The sequence below is a fragment of the Muntiacus reevesi genome, chromosome 10 (genome assembly GCF_963930625.1).
Source record: "Muntiacus reevesi chromosome 10, mMunRee1.1, whole genome shotgun sequence".
Classification (NCBI taxonomy): domain Eukaryota; kingdom Metazoa; phylum Chordata; class Mammalia; order Artiodactyla; family Cervidae; genus Muntiacus; species Muntiacus reevesi.
The window spans coordinates 67,429,954-67,452,439 of record NC_089258.1 but is presented as its reverse complement, the minus strand read 5'-3'; the positions used below and the strand labels follow the sequence as shown (position 1 = coordinate 67,452,439).

The following is a 22,486-nucleotide window of genomic DNA, read 5'->3' as shown; positions in this document are numbered from 1 at the left end:
GCTGTCTTCACATACTACCTGCGTGGTTTGGAGCACAGGGCAGTTATGAGCGCATCAGAGCTTATCCAGAGATAATATTCAGAACTGGCTCAGCACTGCAAGGGTAGTTTGGTAATTTCTGCTCTTTTACCTAGAAATTTTTGTAATCAACAACATCCTAAGGTGATCACCAGGGGTTGAAAAATGAATAGACAGCAGTTATCAAAAACAGGACATTTATGTGATGTTCTCCTCTTCTCAAACCACTACATGTAGCAGTGTACTTTTCTAACTTGAGTCATGAATATTCTTATCAAAATAAAGTCATTCACATTTGGAACAAAGGCTAATTTGTACCAGTCAGTTTCAGAAATTCAAAAATAGATTTTTACTATTCACAATTAAAAATTAACCTTGTGATAACTTATAATGGATAAGAATATGAAAAAGAATACGCATATATGCATAACTGAATCATTCTGCTGTGCATGGAAAACTAACACAACATACTCAACTGTATTTCAATTAAAACAAATGTTTCAAGAGAAAATATTTTAACATTTAATGTCTTAGTATTAATCAACATCTACTAATTCAAAAGTTACTATGTTCCATTAAATGCACACACTTGAATTTATTAAAAAAAAACTTGGAATTACATAAAATTCTCAATATTTTGCCTATTATGTAATCAGGTAAACAGAATCATGCCAAGGTTGGTAATTATTGATTAGTAATATGCCAAAAATTTAAGATATTTATAAATACATCAAAATCTCTTCTAGTTTCATTGTCCTCAGAAACCTTAGAATACCACTCAATGGTCATTTACTTGTCATTTTCATTAGACACCATTCTTTTTGACCTCATATTCTACCGAATACATCTTTCCCTGATTACTTTTTTGTTTTACTAAAAAGAAAAAAAATATATTTTTCTTGGGAACAAAATAAAATCTAAATTAATTCAATAGCTGCTGAAATTTCACCTGAAATTTTAGACAGCCACAAATTCACAAAAGGAAAAGGTAAACACATTAGCTTTAATATTTAACTAGTATACAATAAAAATTAAAAGAGCTATTTTGGGAAAGTTGATGCAAGTAGAAAAACTGATTAAAGTAAAAGTCCTGTCATCAACATTTTTATTTAGTTTAGTATCTGTTCGAATATAAATACATAACAATATGTTCTTTCTTATCATGAGTAGTCTTTTACATAACTAAAATTCATGGCCAACAGTTTATATAACACGCAACACAGAACAAAAAATCTGCAAATTATCAGAATGGGACAACGACATCAGAAAATAATACACTTCATATAAATTAAAGAGGACAGTTATAATGAAAATCCATTACTTTCTTCTCTAATTCAATTTTACAAGATAAAGTCAACAGGTGTTTTGTGGACTGTTATGAACGCACAAACATGTGGTTCTTTCAAAAGACACCGGTCCAAAGGAAAAAAAAAAGACATCGGTCAAACACAAATATCATCTTGATGTCATCTATTGTTCTCAGTTCTTAACTGGAGTTGAGCTTCCTTTCATGGTCTTCTTTAGGTGATGGTAGTTTGGCAAGATTTTCATCAGGAAATCCAGCTGTAGTGTCTGGGGCTAAAAAGATAAGAGAATTAAGAACTGGCCAGCAGAAAGCAAAGTTAAAGCATCAGGTGGAAATGATTATCACTAAGTCATGGAATTACAGGTGATTTTCACTGATCTTTTTTTTGGACTGAGGCATGCCAAATCCTAGTTCCCTGACCAGGGATTGAACCTGTGCCCCCTGCAGCGGATCCCGTTCACTGACTTAATTTTGCTTTCCTGCTCTTTCAATTTACAATGAACATACATTAAGTTTGGTAATATAAAACTTTTGCATATAAAAACTTTTGCATATAAAAATGTATGTTTATCAGTTTTCAACCTTGCTTTTTATACATTTCATCTTGGCCTCTAAGAAGTGAAAGAGTTTCAATCATAGTAGACAACATGAGTACACTGCTTTCTACGTGACAGAGCGCACCGCTATGACACTCATCTGATCTTCACTCTTCATACATCAGCTTTGCTCACACTTGACCTCACTGTAAAATTCACTTGGTGTACTGTTAGGCCCTTTGCCCTAACCACTTCGGTTGAAAAAGCCTGGGGATCATTTGTAATAAGGACCTCTATGTGATCCTTGTAATTGGTAAAACATGGAAAACAGTGCTGCATACATACCATTACGTATTAAACTTCAGATATTCTTGCTCACTTAATTCTAATCTCCCTTAACCCAACTCCAGCTTCATTTCTCCCTCTTCAATCATTTTGCTGTTATGCAGAAAGATAAGTGAAAAAATACTAGATTTGTTCTTATTTCTTTTTTGGTCCAGAGAATAGTAATACTTGCTTATAATAATAAAAGCCAAAGATTACAGAATTAGAATAAGCCAGAAAGAACTGGCATTTTAATTTCTGATAAAATATGGCTAAGAATCAAAAGTGCTAAATGCCTTGCAAACATTATCTTTGGGGGAGGGGAAGGAGGCTGCGTAACCAAGGAAATAGACTTCGTGTGCCAAGCAGTAAGGTTAAAACAAACAGAATGCCTTCTGTCCAAACGAAGCCCCAAATGCTCTATCAATACTTATTTCCTACTCTAACATGAAACTCCAAATGCATACTTGCCATTATTCTTGGTTATTAGGAGGGGACAATTCCTCATAAGCCAGGAAAATATCTAAATATACTTGTATATTCACAAGCTGCATTTATTTTCAAGCCAACTATGTCAGTAAACTGACAGGTAGACCCAAATTGGGTGTACAGTAATTTGGTAGGTTCATTTCTTACCCTTGAAGGTTGGTATTTTAGGAGCACATCAGTATAGTTTGTAATGCACCAGTGAAAATATGTAAGAAAAAAGTAACATCCCTGGATGTTCTCTTCCCAAAGTCAATGTGTCACTGTCATCTTTGGACGTATTTCTGATATTAACTTAAGGACTCAATAATTCTACTGAGTCAACAAATAAACTGTAGTTTTAGGAATGTTCCTCTGATGCTTTATTTTAATCATTTGCTTTTTAAGTAACAGACTCACTGCCCCATTAAAACATTTGTGTGGTATTTGGGGAAAATTAGCAGCCCTAGAAAGGACAGTGCCTACTAAAGAGGTTCTAGTACCTGTGGCCGTTCAGTCTGCACTCGACGAAGGCAGTCTCCGCCATAGATTACTGTGTTCTCAGGGATGACTTCAAACGTGTTCAGGTTGCAACAGGCCCCGATGATACACCCACTTGTCAGTATTACATTTCTGCCTACATATGCTGCAGGAAAGACACATAGGGAACTCCAACATGAGGCATTCAACGACTCAACGACTAGAACACTGCTTTTTTCCTAAGACAATCCAAGCATAAAAATACAAACTGTCCTTAAGAAACATATTAAAAGAAGTACTTCAGTCCAGAGTTTGTACAGCAGAGAGGCACGAACCAGGCTAGTATTAGGTGGATTCAAAACAGAGCTCTGTTGTGATCTGTGTGACCTGTAAGTGCTCTCAGCGAGTTTATCTCTAAAATGGAGCCCATCCTACTTCACAATGTGCTGTAAGGAATAAATGAGATAATAAATGTCAAGTGTCAAGCACAGGTCTGACACACAGTACGTATACAATAAATAGAAAATGACAGTGATACTCATCATCATCATAACTGGTAATCCAAATTAAATAAAAACCATTAAGTAGGTTAACAAAAAGTCTAAGTATTTAAAAAAAAAATCTTTTATGCCATTCAAGACTAAAAAAGGAAAGGCACTCTTCTAAAGAGGTCTTGGCCAGTGCAAGTTCGTTGTATGAAGCAGGGCACTCAAAGCCGGTGGGGAGAGAGGTGCGTGGGGGGTTCAGAATGGGGGGACACATGTGTACCCATGGCTGATTCATGTCAATGTATGGCAAAAACCACCACAATGGTGTAAAGTAATTATCCTCCAATTAAAATTAATTAATTTAAAAAAATAATAAAGAGGTCATGGGCTTCCCTGGTGGCTCAGTGGTAAGGAATCCACCCGCCAATGCAGGAGACATGAGCTCCATCCCTGATCTGGGCAGATCCCACATGCTTTAGAGCAACTAAGTCCACGGTCACGACGATGGAGCCTGTGCTCTGGAGCCCAGGAGCCGCAACTACTGAGCCCACGCGCCCTGGAGCCATGCCCGACAAGAGAAATCACTGCAATGAGAAGCCGTGAACCTCACCTCGAGAAAAGCCCTCGAAGCAACAAAGACCCAGCACAGCCAAAAATAAATAAAAATTTTTTAAATGAATAAAATGAATGTATTTTTCCTCTTAAATAGATATCATTATTGAGAAAAATAAACAGAGAAGTCTTATCATTCTGGTTCTTTTTGGACAAGCTCTTGGAGTCACTTCCCAGCAGTGGTGGCGACTCAGGTAAGCCCCCTGCCTAGCCCCTCCTGTGATAAGTAGCTTACATTTGTTTCTAATGGGCTAGGGGAAAGCAGTCCAGAAGTTAAAGACAGCAAACTACTAGAGAAATTGTTTTTTTTCCTTTAATTCAACAACAACATGAATCAACTAAATTACCACGGACACTAGTTTTTAGTAGATATCTTTTTCAAATCTTTCACCTGAGGGTTTAACTCAATCCTGACTTAAATGTACACAGCTAGAAATTTAATTTAGTGGATAAAACACATGATTAGATTAGGTTCCTTAAAGGCAAAAAATTCATCTCACGGCTATGTTAGCCCGCTTCCAACCACGCTGTAGTCCTTCTAAGCACATGGCTTCGTCATGGCTTGCACTTAGGCTGTTTTCTAGACCACCACAGAGAGAAAGGAGGTAATCACTTCTCACAATATAGTTCCAAACACAGCTTACCTTTTGACTCGATAACATTATTATCTCCTATTTTCATGGCTTGGCAATCTGTAAGCCAGAGTTAAGTACGCATCGTGAACATGTTCATCTTTTTCTTTCTGACTCACTCTCCTTGTCCTGCAGTGGGGCGGACAGAGGTCTGGGAGGGCCCCGCAGGCTGGGCTGACCAGAACTCCCTGCCCAGGGCAGTCGGCAAGTAAAGTTTAATTCTTTAAACAGAAATATCTTGAAGTATAAATAAACGACTTCTATATTTTTAAAGAAATGAGCACCTTGTACCCCAGTTTTATGAGTATTTTCATAATTAAGAAACATATTTTCATAATTAAGAACATTAAAACTAACCCCCAATCACGTAAGGGTGGCACTGTTAACAGCCTGACATATCTTTATGTAAAGATATATAATTCCCTTTACATAACTGGAAATCAAACTGTATAAAATAAAGCTGTATAACCGCTGGTAGCTTGCTTCATTCAGTTCACCTACCTTTGCAAGCCTTATTCCATACCATCAGAATCTTTAAAAACATAATTTTAAGTGAAGCTTAATGGTTCTAATGGTGTATCTTATAACTGAAGCTGAATTCATTTAAATATTTTGCTATTGTTAAACCTTTAGATTTTTTCCTTGAAGTATTAATAGTTTCTCTTAAAAAGTAATGTTTTACTCACACTATGAAAAGATTTTACTCACATTATGAAAACATTTTACTCTTTTTAGAGCATGAAATCAGCAAAAGCATGGAAACACTCAGGAGAAAAACATCTAAGAATGAAATATTTCCAGCCCATTCACCACTTCCTTGTATCAGACAACAACACGCTGTCAACCTAAAACTATACAGGAGTCACAAATGGACAGAGCTGTGGTTCTTAAATCAGGATTGCAGCCAAGATTACTCTGCTTCATGTCCACTGCCACTCAGCCCCTGTACCCGCTGACAAGACGCAGCAACACAAGCAAGACGGTTCCTAGAGGTGAGTGTGTGCATGTGCACGCGTGCACGCCTGAAGACAGCACGCTTCCTTCACGCTCTGAAGGTACTCAGTCAAAGAGAGGGAATCGCTTTTTTTGATACACAGTAAATAAGTCTTTTCAAGACATGGATGGCCTAGTCCTAAAAATATAATTCTTATTTATATATGTATACACACACACACACACACAATATAGGTCACATATATAATTAAATTATCTATTATATAGAAAGTGTATGTGTGTGTGTATATATATATAGAGATATATGTATACATAAAGTATTTGGTAGATAATTTATGACAATTTCTACAGAGGAGATCGGGTACTGAAAGACAGTTGGGAATGACTTCTCTTAAATTATTGCAAAGGATACAACAGCCAACTTCAAACACATTATTGGTGCCAATGATCATAGGTTTGGGGTCTGGATCTTCTGCATCAGGAGTGATATTATCAGGGTGACTATAAAAAGAAGAGAGAAATTATCAAAAAGTCAATAATGCAATAAGCAATTCTCCTGTTACAGAATTTGGGTTCTTTCTCTCAATTGTACCTCTATCAAGCTTAATATATGTAATGATGTTCAGTAATTTCTTAATCCAAGTGAATTATTTATCCTTTATGCTGGAGAAGACCTGATTCTGAATTGAAAAAGAACTACTGAAATGTAAAGAAATCACAGGTGTGTATAGAAGGTCAGTCTTCCTTTGTTTATTTTTTAAACTCAAAGTCCAGGGGGCCTTTCCCAGGACAAGGTAGAAAAGAAGCTGGCTGGGACTCTCAGCTTGTTAAACTGGAATCAAAATCATGCCTAACTTGAAGATTTTCCATTCCTAATAACCATTCAAGATTGTGAAATGTAAACAGAATATGTAAAATAATCATTTTATGCTGTTACGTGGTTAGCTGAAATATTTGTAACAAAAAAATGTTTGTAGTCTAAGAGGAGGAAGCCATTTAAAAATGGTGCTTTATCTCTGACAGCTGAGTTACTGCAGAATATAGCTGTTGTTAATTGACTTACACTAAAGGTGCCAAAATATATTTTAAAAAGAAACTGTTTAATATAGTAAGAAACTCCCAAAGCCTAAGTAAGCATTAAGACAAATCAATCTCTTTATCACAGTTAAATATTTTCCCAAGGTCTTTATTACAAATTCCATACACTGTTGCTATAAATCAGGTATAAGCTTGAATTTCCTGCCAAAATTTTATCTAGCTTTACAGATGCTTGTAAAAATTTCATAGGTATTACAGTCTACTTCACTAAGATCATACATGTTCTAATAGCTTATAATTCTTTTTAATCTTTAAAGTTGAAAAATTGCCTCTAGGACCTCCAGTTTTTCAAATATAATTCTGTTATCCCCACAAGGCATACGAAAATACACATCAGACTGGAGTTCATGTGACCTGGCATGAGTAATAACTTGGCAGCCAGAATCAAAACATCCAATCAGAAGACAATTCGAGGCTGGGAGCAGCACAGGGACACTGGGGTGTCCTCAGGAAACGTCTACTTAAGGAACAGAAGAGGCTGACCCACGTAAGGGAAGATGCCCAGACCCGGAGTCGGAGGTTCCAGTCATCCACCTATGAGCCGCTTCACCTTGGACAAGTCTCTCTGCCCCTCTGGTCTGTAGTGTCCTCACTTACTAACCACTTGTGCTGGAAAACATCCTTAGTGTCTTCCTGGTTCTCAGACAGTGGGCTTTCCATACGTCAGCTGGAAAAGGTCCCTAGAGATGGCTGACACTAATGGAGACTTTCTGCAGCAGCTCGTTCAAAGCACCTGTAAGGGGCCTACTCACGCGTTTATGATGAGCGCCTGTTCCTCTATTAGGTTACCTTCACCGATCACTATCGGACCGGCTTCTGCGATGATTCGTGCTTTAGGATGGATCACTGTCCTGGGTCCTGTTAAATGGATGGAAAAGAAATTACCTGTGGAGGCCGAGCTTCCAAGGAGGCTGATGGGAGGAACGTTTCCTAAAGCAGGTACCAGGTACCCCACAGGGCACGTTACAAAGGCTATCACTGTAGTTTGGGCCAAATCTCCAGCCCAGCAGAGGGGAGACAGCAGAGGGCTTTGGGGCCAGATAATCCCAGCTCACCCTCGCTTGTGAAGTCTCTGTCATCTCAGTGGTGAAATGGGGGTGGTGATAATACCAGTCCCGCAGGGTTGTTGTAAGAATCAGATGAAACGCTGTTTGTAGACAATGCTATTTTGGCATAGAGTTGGCAGTAAAAATTAATTCCTTCCCTTCTCTTCCCTCATAAAGGCAAGGCTCTCATTGCTTACAACACTGGTACTTGCTTATGCTGGTGAACCATGGAACACTTTCTCATGCCGGTGTATTACAGGATTAGCCTTTTTATCAAGGGAACATGATGAAATACGGGTGGAATGAGAGTTCAAAAACATGGAGACTAACCTGACCTTTGCTACTCTGTCACCATCCTTATTATAAGCCTACTTAGTGGAAGAAGGCAGAGCCCTTGCTGTCTGGTCGAGGATATGATTTTAACCAGCTGAAAAGGATAAAAGGAGGCAGACAAAGGGGCCAAGTGTGGTTTCTGGACTCTGGCAGTGGGAGAGATGAGGCCTCACTCCAGCCTCACGCTGAGGGGTAGGAAGGGCCCTCATCGCATCCCTTCCCCACCAGGGTGGAGGAGGCCCTGCATGGCCTAAACATGGCCGTTGGTTCTGGACTGTACCATTCCCTTCCTCTGATTTACCCTAAGGCCTAGCATTTGGGTGATAATGAAGCCACTGATGAGAAAACATAACCTCACTGCAGGCACTCCCCCCCAACAGTGCCTCACCAACGCAGACCAAGGCCATCCTTATCTGTAAACACGAGGACAGGAAGTTTCTGCTTTAGACAGGACGCAGGTGACTGACAGCAGGAGAGGGTGGGCAGAAGCGCTGACACCAGGCAGGCAGGGAGGCCGGAAGACGACACTGTCCGTGACATTCAGTACTCAACTGTTCCAATAAACTGTACTAATAAACTGTTAATTTATTCAACAGTCACTCTCCGCTAGTGACAGGCAAGATGCAGGGCTGTATGTTACAGGGAAACAAAAAGGAATGGGTGCTATTTTTGCCCTCTGGAGGTTTGTTTGTCTTGAAAATCGGGAAGACTTAACACGCTCACTCAAAAATGTATTAAAATAAATAAGGAGGTGTTCCTGGTGCCCAGAGAATTGGAAAGAATCTCAGGACAGCTTATTTTTTTCCCTAACAATGAAGAGCTGGGGACTGATACAGAGGGTGGGGCCCAACATGGGTGTGGGGTCAGAGGACACACAGAGGCTGGCTTTGTTATTTGGGTCACCTCTGGCTCCCTAAATCCTCGGCTGCTAGAGTAAAACTTTCCTGGCAAATGCTCCTGCTTAGGATAGGAGATTTCAGAATAGAAGATGGGGTCACTCAGATCCCTGGGAAGCTTCTCAAGGTGACCATGACGGTGACCATGGGTGCCTTTCTCCTTTGGTAAAAAAATATACACGCATAATTACAAACACACACACACACATAATTATAAATACACACACACACATAATTATAAATATACACATACACATAATTATAAATACACACACATAATTATAAATACACACACACACATACACGTAATTATAAAAGGAATACCTGCTCATCCCCAAAAAAATCAATCAAAGTCAAAAGTGAAAGATCCTCTTTCCTCCTGCTGATCCCATTCCCTGTAGGTTAACTATTCTTAAAAGTCTGAAGTATTACTGCAGACTTAAGTACTAGTATATATTTAAAATCTGTAAATATGACTGCATATAAAATATATTTCCCTAGAAAGTTAGAAGATAAGTTCAACTTGAAGGAGAAAAAATATGAATTTTACATACTAAAATATGAATTTCAAAAACTAAGGAATGGTACTTATTCTATAATTTGCTTTTTCACCTAAGAAGTTATGGTGATTTTTTCCACATAAGCCCATTTTCTTTGAATTGTTGAATATTATTTCACATCATATTAATATACCATGATTTATTTAACCAATCCCTTAATAATAGGCATTTAGAAGAATTACCACTTCTGGGGAGAGGTGCTAAAACAATGCTGAAACAAACACTGGATTCCTTTGAAATGAGAAATTTCTTATAGGTCTTTCCAGCTGTGTGAAGCAATTTAAAGCTGTGGTTTGCACAATGCCAGATTTATATTTTATGTTAAGATATTCTATGATAAAGGGACACGATCTTTCTATTTTCGGTTCTTTATAATTAAAGCCCCAGCCAGCAACCACATCCCTTGTCTAGAAAGTCCAGGCTCTGGCCTTTATCACTTAAAAGCTGTGTGCTTAGCCTCTCAGATGCCTCAGTTTTCTCATCTATAAAAAGATGAAGTCTATGATAGCCTATCTCACCAGGTTGAAGTGTGGATTATATTTGGAAAGGAAATCGTGGGGTCTGGCCCATAGTTCTTCAAAATGGGAGGTTCATCACTATCTGACACTAAGAGCTAAGAACTTTATCACAGAAAACAAAATAACTCTTTCTGGTCTGAGAAACAGAAGAAAAGGGACTGCTTTATTCCCCTGACACTCAAGTAACAGGGTGAAACCTTTTAAACAGGGAAGAAATTCTTTACCTTTCTGTAAGACAGTGAAAAAGATTAATAAAAATTTTCCATACTGGCATTAAAGATCTGACAGGAGGAAGAGGTCGTCCTGGCTGTGACAGAAAGCAGATCCTTTACCACAGCTAGATTAGTACCCAGAGGCACGAGATATTCTGCTGGTCCTCAGGCTGCAGCTTTTGACAAGCAGTCTTGCAAAAAGTTACGTGAGAAAAGGCTGATAAGACAAAGGTTACACTGGGACCTATGCTTCTTTAAAAGTTCCTCTGAAGTACAGGTTTGAAAACAATAGATATTTTCTTTTTTTCCCGTTTAAAAATAATGTTGGAGCTATGTTATAGCCAGGTATTTTATTATTATTATTTCTTATCACTCTTAACAAGAGAGTTAGTAAATAACTGGAAAACCGGTTCTAAGTCTGAAGGCCTTCCCTGGGATACAAAGCATTACAGGAGACCGGTGAGCAGTTTCCAGGAGACCTGTTTAAGACAGCAGCTCCACCTGGTGGTCACACTGCCAAACTACAAGTCCTGGAGTTCTGAATGACTTGAAAGGTGAATCGGTCGTCGCTCAGTCCTTAAGGCGTGTCCAACTCTTAGACCCCATGCACTGCGGGATGCCATGCTCCTCTGTCCTTCGCTATCTCCTGGGGTTTGCTCAAACTCCTGTCCACTGAGTCGGTGATGCCATCTAACCATCTCATCCTCTGCCACTCCCTTCTCCTTTTGCTTTCAATCTTTACCAGCATCACCATCTTTTCCAATGAGTCAGCTTTTCTCATCAGGTGGCCAAAGTATTGGAACTTCAGCCTCAGCATCAGCCCTCCAATGAATATTCAGGGTTGATTTCCTTTAGGATCGACAGGTTTTATCTCCTTGCTGTCCAAGGGACTCTCAAGAGTCTTCTCTAGCACCACAGTTCAAAAGCATCGAATCTTCAGCACTCAGCCTTATGGTCCAACTCACATCTGTACATAACTGCTGGAAAAACCATAGCTTTGCTGTGGACCTTTGTCAGCAAAGTGATGTCTCTGATTTTTAATACACTGTCTAGGTTTATCATAGCTTTTCTTCCAAGGAGCAAGCGTCTTTTAATTTCATGGCTGCAGTCACTGCACTGATTTTGGAGCCCAAAGAAATAAACTCTGCCATGAAGTGATGGTACCAGATGCTGTGATCTTAGTTTTTTTAATGTTAAGTTTCAAGCCAGCTTTTTCACTCTCAACAACAGGCTCTCTCCTCTTCACTTTCTGACAATAGAGTGGTATCACCTGCATATCTGAGGTTGCTAATATTTCTCCCAGCAATCCTGATTCCAGCTTGTGCTTCATCCAGCCCAGCATTTTGCATGATGTACTCTGCATAGAAGTTAAATAAGCAGGGTGACAAAATACAGCCTTAACATATTCCTTTCCCAACTTGGAACCAGACCGTTGTTCTGTGTTCAGTTCTAACTGTTGCTTCTTGACCCACATACGGGTTTCTCAGCAGACAGGTAAGGTGATCTGGTCTCCTGTCTCTTACGAATTTTCCACAGTTTGTTGGGATCCATATGGTCAAAGGCTTCAGTGTAGTCAATGAAGCAGAAGTAGATATTTTTCCGAACCCCCTTGCTTTCTCCATGAGCCATTGAATGTTGGCAATGTGATCTACTCTGAATTGTGAAGTAACAGCAAGGTGATGAGGGACAGACTAAATAGCTCCCTTTAACCTCTTACAGGGCTTTTTGGGGCAGAGACTAGAGAGGCTAGTTTTTCAACATGAACCGCAGCATACGTGACTGCTAAGACTCGAGTCCGGTGAACTTCTTAAAGGAGACGCCTGCCCAGGTGCCTCGTCTCTGCACAGCGCTGGAGGCTGGCACCAGAAGGCCCGAGAGCCCAGCACTCGTGCAAGACGCGGGCAGCAACCGCACGCAGAGCTGTAAGCACGGTCTGCTCCAGACTGCTCTGCACGCCAGTGGCACTTTCACCTAGGATGGTCTGAATTCAAACCAAGCTCAAGGGTCTCGGGGTTAAAATGCTTTAAAAATAAAAATCTGTCACCATTGCAAGTTTCTGTTAAAAGGCTGTCGTGAACTTTCTTGGCGCTCTTTCTGGCAGGGTAGTTTGTGTATTTTCTTACCAAATGTGCTGAAACCCTATTTGGCTTATCTCCTTGTTTGGATAAATGTGTCTAGAGTTGGAGCTGCCTTACTGGCTGATGAATTATTTTTCTAAATGGTTGGCTGGGCTTGATGCAACCTAGCCAGAAAGACATTCCTTGCATCATATTTCCATTCCCTTCAGCTAGTAAAGGGTATTTTTCCTGTCTATCTTTGCCACAGAAAGCAATCTTTGTGGACATTTTCATATGTCAATAAATAGTTCCAAAAGCCACAAGGTCTCTTGAAAATGAAAACAATTCCTTTGACCTATAAGATGAAGTACTTTTAACAACTGTTTTATATTCGATGGATTTCTCAAGTCAAAGTCACTGTTTTGCTTTATTGAAAAAGATTTCCATATAATGTTGTACATATGAAACTTATGTAATATTATAAACCAATGTTACCTCAATTTAAAAAAATTTCCACAATAAAAGGGAAGCTTCTGATCTGTATCAAAAACTCTAATGGAAGGAACAACAAAGTGGGACACAGTGCTTCCATGACAAAGCTCCGTCACTGTAGGAGTTCTGCCTTCACACCATGAGTCCCCAGGTGTTGTCCGAACCCCAGGAGTCTGCCTTCAGGCTGTAACAGGACCACTTGACTGCACAGACGTACCTTTCTAAAATGTGTTTCAGCTTTTAAAGCAAAATTTTCAGAAAATAATGCAAAAGCCATAAATCAAGGCAGTCTAATTAAAAGCAGGCTTAAAAAAAAAGCAGGCTTGATAGTAAATAAGATGAAACCTTATTTACCCAAATTATAATTAACGAGAGAACTGTTATTTCTCCCAAGGTCTGTTTCCTAGCAGACTCTAATGAAAGGGGTCAGATTCCAGCAGGGCCACAGACATAGGGTTTCTGGTTAAGGGCTACACTTCAAAGCTTCAGACTAGTTTGTTTAATAAACCAAATACTTGATTTTCTAGGAAAACAGAAAATTTAAAGTTCTACTAACTGAAACATAGCAAGGTAAAACTGATGAGGGGATGGAAAGTTATGTAAAACATCGTGAAATCTCCATATCTATCCTGTAACAGAAGACTTACATTAGTTATTCTGATAAATTAAGCAAAAAGGAAACCAGCCCTAAATTGAAAAACAATAGCCCATTGACAAAGGAATGGGTAAAGATGTGATACATATATACAATGGAATATTTCTCAGCCACCATAAAGAATGAAATAATGCCATTTGTAGCAACATGGATGGATCCAGAGATTATCATGCTATGTGAAGTAAGTCAGACAGAGAGAAAGACAAATATCACATAATACGATACGCGGAATCTAAAAAAATGAACTTATTTACAAAACAGAAATGGAGTCACAGATATAGAAAACAAACTTACGGTCACCAGGGAGGAAGGGAGGGAGGGACAAACTGGGAGACTAGGGTTGATATAGACAAACAACTATGTATAAAATAGATAATTAGTAAGGACCTACTCTATAGCGCAGGAAACTCTACTCAATCCTCTGTAATGGCCTATATGGGAAGAGACTCTAAGAAAGGGTGGGTGTATGTATGTGTGTAACTGATTCACTTTGCCGTACAGCAGAAACTAACAACATACATCATAAATCAACTATACATCAATAAAATTTTTTTAATAAATAACAAATAAAAGTTTCCCTAAGAAAATTCCACACCCCTCCCCCAAAAAAGAAGGAAAAAGAAAACATGGTAAGGAGAGTGAGTTTTAATCAGGTAACTTATCTGCACTCTCTGCTTTGATTGAACTTTTCATCTACCAAGAGCTTTTTTTAATCTGAGATATTACATCAGGGAAAGGAATCAACAGTACAAAAAGATAAGAGATTATTTTACACCAAATACAAAAGTGATAGATATGACTAAGTATCAGCTCTGGAAAATTTCTATATTTATATATAAAATTAAGAATAAGAAACAGGCAAATGAAAATGAGATAAGATATATAGAACATGGAACACTGGGTAACTGTATCACTCTGAATCTTTTCCTTAGTTTTGAAAATTGAGATGTTTCTGTAAAGTGAGCAAATTTTTTGGTTTTAAAAACCTGGGTCAAAAATAAACCCAACAAAATATTAACTTAGATCCATTCAATGATGAAATTAAAATCATTAGTTTTTTTTAAAAAATATAACTTCTTATGCTACAATCCATCACTGAAGATCTGTGTTGAATAATCATTTTGTATTTTAACCACCAGAGTGGTGCCTGATCAGTCAGTGATCAGTTTATATGGAAAGTAGATTTAAATACCACATTTCTTTACATAATTTCAATGTTTAAGGAAGGCAGGAGGATAAGAGGGATAAAGAAGAGGGAAGAGCACCAAGATATGAAAGACAGAGGGAGAACAGTAAAGTGAGTGCTGATTCCTGAAATCCCCAGGCCCCAATCCTACGCAGCGGTCCAGCTCTTCTTTTCACAGGATAAAGCCTTTACTGCTCTTCTAGGGAAGCTTCTGCAAGAACAGGACCTGCTCTTTCAAATCTGAAACACACACACAAACATATATGTATACCTGTGTGTACACTTACACCTGTAGAGATATCCGTACCATCTGTGTATCTACTACATAGCAGATACTGAACACAGTGTTTAAAGTAGGGAAGAAGTAGAAATGAGAGGGAAATATCATTATTTTAGTCTTACTTTCCTTCTAATTGTACAATACCCTGCGAATTAATATTAGATGTTATTCCTTGAATCATGATGAAAACCATAAAAATACTAGAATAAAAATGCAGAGGAACAGAAACATGTGGCTAATTTCTCCTCATAAAAAGTTTGCAAGTGGTTTAAAAGTTAACAAAGTTAATACAGGACTGAAAAGAAATAGAGTCACCTTCTAAACTTTGAAATTCTGTCAATTTAAAATAATTAATTAAAAAAAATAAAATAAAATAATTAATTAGATCCAACCTGGGCAAATCCCTAATGATGCTCCATAATACTGGCACAATCGTAACTAGTTTTATAAGATATGATCCTGAAGTGGCTGGAGGCTTAGATTTACTAAAGTTACAGAAATTTTTTTTTTCTTTTGCAGATACTGTTAGTGTAAGGGAACAAGGCACATTTTCTCTCTGAAAGTGTACTTCGTTTCCTGAAAGCTCTACTCTGGTAACACCCAGTGGCTAGTAAACACACACTCACGTTAATAAAGTGGGGTACCATGTCCAGTGAAAACATATGGAAAAGATCTAGTGGCTAAAATGTGCACTTGGGGGAACTCCATCATGTTCACATAAGCAAACTGTTGTTTAGTCGCTAAGTTGCGTCCAACTCTTTTGTGACCCAATGTACTGCAGCCCACCAGGCTCCTCTGTTCATGGATTTCCCAGGCAAGAATACTGGAGTGGGTTGCCATTTTCTTCTCCAGGAGATCTTCCCCACCCAGGGATTAAACCCACATCTCCTGCATTGCAGGCAGATTCTTTACCACTGAGCCACCAGGGAAGCCCACGTTGCCACATGTTAAATTGTTCATTTAGTTTAAACGCTGGACTTAACCTCTAAAGCAAGGCTAAACTGATTTTACAGTGTAGCTAGCCACCATTTATTGAGTGCTTACTACATGTCAGGTATTGGGCAATGACTTTCATAAATACTCTCTTATTTAATCCTTCAAAAAGCTCTGAGGAAGGCATTCTTATTTTGCATGTGAAAAAAGCTGCTGCCGCTGGATATCCATTCTTCCCTTTTCCTATGTAAGAGAACCCAATACGCGGGCAGCAATGTGTCCGGTTCAGAATACATCTCCCAGCATTCTCCGTAGCTAGCGGCGTCCTTGAGACCCGGCCCAAGGCAGAGGGTGTTGTGGAACCTTCAGGAAGACTATTTAAGGCGAGCTGACTCCACTGGGGGGTGCACCTTTTGTCTCCACTCCTCTCCTTTCTTACCCAAGACAGTCTTGGTGCTCCAGCCATCACATCCTGGCCTGTGAGGCTGGAGCTCCCGGACAATCGCCCGACGGGACGTGAACTGCCTACCCTCAGGCTTTTTATGTAAGAGAGCAGACCTCCGGGTTTACTACACTGCGTTACAACTCTGTGTACACTGCGCTACTACTCCTCTGGGTTACTATCACCACAACCGGCTGACCCTAACCCTGACACACACAGCCATAGAGAAGGGGAAAATGAGAGACGCAGTGATGTGCCTGAGGCCATCCAGCAGATAGAGTGAGGATGCCAACCCCAAGTCCGTCAGACTCTGGATTACACTCTTAGAGGAATGTGAGCTCTGCTATCTTCACTGCTGGGTCCTGAGTGCAAGCTCAGGTGTGAGCATAGGGCCTGGCACATAGTAGGGACACAGTAGATGTCTCTCAAATAAGTTACTTTATTATGTTGCCATGTTAGTTTATCAGACAGAAGTTTAAATGTAGACTCCATCACACTAAATTATTTGAGAAATATTAAATACTTAGAGAAATACATTGCTTTGTCAATAAAATTAGGACCTCAGTCAAACATAGAAAATAATACCTAATGAACTGTCAAGCACTGAAATAAACTAAATAACACCAATTCTTGAGCGACAACACTAACAGGATATTTTCTTACCTATAGTGACATCACCTCTGATTTCACTCTCTACACACACAACTGCTCCAGGTGCGATCTTCACACTGTAGGAAGAAAACATGCATCATGGGTAAGGTTTAAAAATATTGTTACACAAGCTATCCTGACACTGCAATGATAGAAAGGTTAAAACAAACTGATGGAAAATGAAAAGTAAATTGTAAGATTTAATATATTATAAACTTCTCAGGTGATATACCATCCATCAAGCTAAAATCACTTATCATGTGTTTTTAAAATGCTTGAGAGGAAAAGAGGCATTGGGCTCTTTTAACACCAACATTGTTTTTAAACAGCAAAAAGCTCAAAACAACCTAGGTATTCATTACTAGAGACCTGGTTAATACATTATGGTATACTATGAATTAATATACTGCATAAGAAAGAATGAATAATCCTGTGAGTAAAGAGTTGGGATGGTCTCCAAGCTACATCGTTAAGTCAGAAAAATCAAAGCCAGGGACTAGAATCAGAGACTCTAATGTACAAGGACAGAGGGGAACATTGGGGTAATCGCTGTGCATCGGTCTTAGAGAGCAAAGACAGAGGACTGCAAAGGGAAGATTTCTAGGAAAAAACTTGAAAGATTATGTGATGAGCACTTGGGAAAAAAAATTAGGAGGCATCTGACATATCTGTTAGAAGATTTGAAAAACATCAGTACATAGAAAAGTAAGAAAATAAAAAATGGAAGTTAATTGGTTAAAGTTTAGATGAACTCAGTTTGAGGTACCCATGGAGAAAGACCCAGTAAATCTAGATCTGAGGCTATGAGAGCACTAGACCAGAAATATAGCTGAGAGTCAGCAGAGTACAAACTCTTTAACATGTTTCTCCATCATTCATATTCCAGAATCCACCCAAATATTCCCTAATATAAATAAAGAGTAACACCAAAAATAAATATTTAAAAAAAATCACCACTTCCATACTGATGTGGAAAACTAAAAAAGGACATGCACGGATTTTTCTTCTACAAATTTAAGTGAACAAATCTTCCTATCACAAAGTATTTTTAAAGCTTTAAGTAAAAAGAATATCCATCAGAACTTCCCTGGTGGTCCAGTGGTTGAGAATCTGGCTCCCAATGCAGGGGACATGGGTTCAATTCCTGGTCTGGGAAGATTCCACATTGCTGTTGTTCAGTCATTAGGTTTGACCCCATGGACTGCAGCATGCCAGGCTTCCCTGTCGTTCACTATCTCCCATAGTTTGCTCAAACACATATCCACTGAGTCAGTGATGCTATCCAACCACCTCATCCTCTGCTGCCCGCTTCTCCTCCTGTCCTCAATCATTCCCAGCACAGGCTCCATGCCAAGGAGTTAGCTCTTTGCCTGAGGTGACCAAAGTACTGGAGCTTCAGCTTCAGCATCAGTCCTCCAATGAATATTCAGGGTCGATTTCCTTTAGGATTGACTGGTTTTTTATCTCCTTGGGGTCCAAGGGACTCTGAAGAGTCTTCTCTAGCACCAGTTTGAAAACATCAATTCTTTGGTGCTCAGCCTTCTTTAAGGTCCAACTCCCACATCCATACATGACTACTGGAAAAACCGTAGCCGTGGCTATACAGACCTTTGTTGACAAAGTGATATTTCTGCTTTTTAATATGCTGCCTAGGTTTGTCGTAGCTTTCCTTCCAAGGAACAAGCATCTCTGAAATTAAAAGGTTCCATGTGCCATGGGGCAATTAAGCCTGTGCACCACAACTACCCAGCCTAGAGCCCATGCCTTGCTATAAGAGAAGCTGCCACAAAGAGAAGCCCACACATTACAACTAGAGTAGCCCCCACTCTCTGGAACCAGAGAAAGTCCCACACAGCAATGAAGACCCAGAATAGCCAAAAATAAATAAATAAGTTTGAAAAAAAGAATACTGATAAAACCAAAAACTTATAAGCCTTAAGTCTATCTTTAAGAAATGTCCAGAGGAGACACAGCTACATCTGTCTCCATCATATTGATAGGCACTGACTCTCTACAAGGCACAAATTAATACAATTTAAAAATGATCCATCTGGGTTACTACATGTCACTTGTCTGCTGAAACCACAGAAAATATATAACCTTTCTATTGAATAGGAGAAGGAAAAACTTTAGTGACATGGAGTAGAAAACAGAAAACGCTCCAAACCCCTCATTTTCTAGATGAGGAAATTGAAGCCCAGGGCCTTGAAATTTCTTGAAGCAAAGTTCATTCCTGGGACATCACTGTCGTAATAATATCGAAACACAAGTCCACGTGACTCACAGAGCAGCCAAACAATACTAAAATGTCAGAGTTTGGAGCAGAGGAAGGTTTACTGCAGGGCCAGGCAAGGAGATGGGTGGCTTATGCCTTAAAACCCCTAACTCCCTAAAAGCTTTCAGCACAGCTCTTTTCTAGGAACTGGGGTGGGGGCGTGGTTAGTCATTGCAAACATCCTAGGTCAGATCCTTTGTTCTTGAGGTCAACTCATGGTCAGGTAACGATGTTCCTGTAAATCTCTACCAAATAAATGTTATTCTCTGTTCTGACAAGAAAGGGCCAGGTCCCAAGGCACAGCTGTCATGCTCCGAAGTCCAGGTCCTGGCTAAGAGAAGGCAGACATCCATCAAGGCCTGTCCCCAGACCCTGTGAAACCGTCATCGCTGAGGGAGACAGGCGCCCAGGACCCCAAAGACCCTCAGGCTCTTCACGCCACCCTTAGGGCAGGGGCTGGGTCCTGCAGACTGCATCCTATGCAGACGCCGCTGCCATTATGCTGCAGACACAGGGGTGGGGGAGAGGTTGGCAGCGGCTCAAGGCCTGAGCCTGGCCAGTGGGAGGCCTTGGCAGGGCTCTGGAGCCCTGCAGGAAACAGCCCCCAGCTGTCCCCAGGATCTGCCTCAGGCCTGAAGACCACCGCTCTGCTGACTGAGGGGACCACTGTCTCTCACTGACAGCTGGCGGCTTGTGGGAGGGGCCCACTGCAGCACCCATGGGTGGTTGAGCAGGACCGCTAATGGTTGCTCACTGACAGTTGATTGCTTATGGCTGCTGCTGCTGCTGCTGCTAAGTCGCTTCAGTCGTGTCCGACTCTGTGCGACCTCATAGACGGCAGCCCACCAGGCTCCCCCGTCCCTGGGATTCTCCAGGCAAGAGTACTGGAGTGGGGTGCCATTGCCTTCTCTGATTGCTTATGGCAGGAGCCCAGTAATTGTTACCCGGCTTCCCAGGTGGTTTGCTGGTAAAGAATCTGTCTCCCAATGCAGGAGATGCAAAAGAAGCAGGTTCGATACCTGGGTTGGGAAGACCGCACCCCCCAATCCCCCCAATTGGCATGGCAACCCACTCCAGTATTCTTGCCTGAAAACTTTCATAGATAGAGGAGCCTGTCAGGCTACAGTCCATGCGGTCACAAAGAGTTGGGCAACTGTTTTCTGGTAAAGGGGCAGGGCTTAAAGGTGTACAGCAATAGTCCATGCTAAAGTTTGAGTCCATGCTCAGCCATACTCTAAAACACGAACATCAATCATCCCTTTTTTGTTAGCTGGAAGTTTCCTGGAAACATCCTGTCATTTTGGACAGTTTTCTTGTGTCAGCTTTATGATTTTGCCCTTGAAATGTATCACCATTTAGAAACACTTTTTCTCCGATCCTTTTCCCTTCAGGTGGGTTTGTGTGTTTAAAAAAGCAATCTTATTAGTCCGTGGACAAATAAATTAACCTCTATAAAACAGCTCATTTTACACATGATTTCCGATCCTAGTTTTCTATTCCCTTAGCCTCCCTCTTGCTATCAATTTTTTAATGAAAAAAAAAAAAGCATTATCTAACATTTAACTTACGCTGGGCAAGTGAGAACAGAAGAGACTCAAAAATGCCCTGTCTTCAATTTTACGCCCAAGGAAGACGCCCCAGGTTGTGTGCGTCACAGTCAGAATATTTCTTTGTGAGGCAGGAATAATTAAACTCACCATTAGACCAATTAAAACGTGGTCCAAAACCGCAGAGAGTGACCGGGCGGAGCTGGGAGCAGGCACTTGAGGAAAGACTTAGCCGAAGTCCTAACTAATAAAATATCAACAGCACCCGCATCTCCACAGCACACTCATATTATACACTGCACAATATTCCTAGCATATCTGTTCCTCTTTAGCTTATGCAAAAGATTACAATTACTTACCTAAATGGATGAAAAACCTAAATGTTAATTTATGCCCTCCCCCAAAACAAGGCTTGTCGGTGTTCATTTTCTAAAAGAGTCAGCAGAGGGTGCTCAACTTTGCTGCTTTGGGAAACAGTTTAACTGAAGCTTGTGTTGCATCCCAGCTGTCCCTTCCCACCGACAGCGCCCAGCAGCCCCGAGGCTCGTCCCCACGCGTTTACCAAGCAGCTAGCTTTGGCCCAGGCGCGGCCCCCGCTTGGAGTCCGTCTACACATACACGGAGCTCCTCTGACGGACAGGGAGGGTCTCGGAGGCCGTGGGCGATGGGAACACAGGACAGCTACAGGGGTTAGGAGAGCCGCGGAAAAGGGGAGGGTCCCTCTGTGCCCCAGGCAGCGGGGACGCCCTGCATCCTCAGCAGGCCCGCCCGAGACAGCGCGGGCGCGTGGCCGAGGGCCAGCCAGGCCACCGAGGGACCACGAACCAGAACCTTTCCCCACCCCATTCCGCATCCTTTCTCGGCCCTCGCTACCCTCAGCCCGTCGCCTCCTCCCTCCGCGAACGCCAAGTCTGGGCCTTAGGAACCGGGCGCCAGGAATAAGACACCACCTAAGTCCCCACCACTGACGACCAAGAGCAGATTCCACCCCTGCGGGAAGGAGAGGACAGTTTCTCAGACAGCGACCCACCTCTTTTGAGTCTTCTCCGCCATGGTTTCGGCTTCTGTTTCCAGTTGGATCGACACAACCGCCTGAGCACAGCGATGATCTCTGTGGGCGATTGTGGAGCCTGGCAGGACGGGGAAGGGGCGGAGCCTGTCAGAAGACGGGGAAGAGGTGGAGCCTGTCAGGACGGGGCGGAGCCTGACAGAAGACTGGGAAGGGGCGGAGCCTGACAGAAGCCGGGGAAGGGGCGGAGCCTGGCAGGACGGGGGAAGGGGCGGGGCCGGCTCGCGGTGGAGGTTTCAGTTCTGCGTTAGCCGGCTCCAGCCGGGCGGCGGTGTTTGGCCGCAAACTGATTGTTAGTGCAGTGAAAGGATGGGCGGACTCGGATTTAAAACAGCCCTTAAGTTAGATCCAACGTAAGTCATTGTGACTTCATTAAGCCCCACTGTTCATTCTCAGTTAAGTTCCTTAAGGATTCTCCTGC

The 22,486-nt window shown here is 41.0% G+C and overlaps 1 protein-coding gene across 1 annotated transcript; it reads right to left on the bottom strand.

Moving 5' to 3' along the window:
* Positions 1-702: 702 nt before the first annotated feature.
* DCTN6 (dynactin subunit 6) lies at positions 703-22,124 on the bottom strand. Its single transcript, XM_065946917.1, has 7 exons — positions 22,027-22,124; positions 17,187-17,251; positions 7,666-7,771; positions 6,228-6,316; positions 4,874-4,921; positions 3,153-3,295; positions 703-1,596 (listed from the first exon to the last, which is right to left on the bottom strand). The coding sequence occupies exons 1-7, from the start codon at positions 22,047-22,049 to the stop codon at positions 1,498-1,500; spliced, it is 573 nt and encodes a 190-aa protein (XP_065802989.1). The 5' UTR covers positions 22,050-22,124; the 3' UTR covers positions 703-1,497.
* Positions 22,125-22,486: the final 362 nt, after the last annotated feature.

Excerpts from the sequence above, each read along its gene's own strand:
- DCTN6 (XM_065946917.1), bottom strand. The coding sequence starts at position 22,049 with ATGGCGGAGAAGACTCAAAAGAG. Across the intron at positions 3,296-4,873 it reads TAATGTTATCGAGTCAAAAG|CATATGTAGGCAGAAATGTA; the intron begins GTAAGCTGTGTT and ends TCTTTCCTGCAG. Across the intron at positions 1,597-3,152 it reads TGCAGACTGAACGGCCACAG|CCCCAGACACTACAGCTGGA; the intron begins GTACTAGAACCT and ends TTATCTTTTTAG.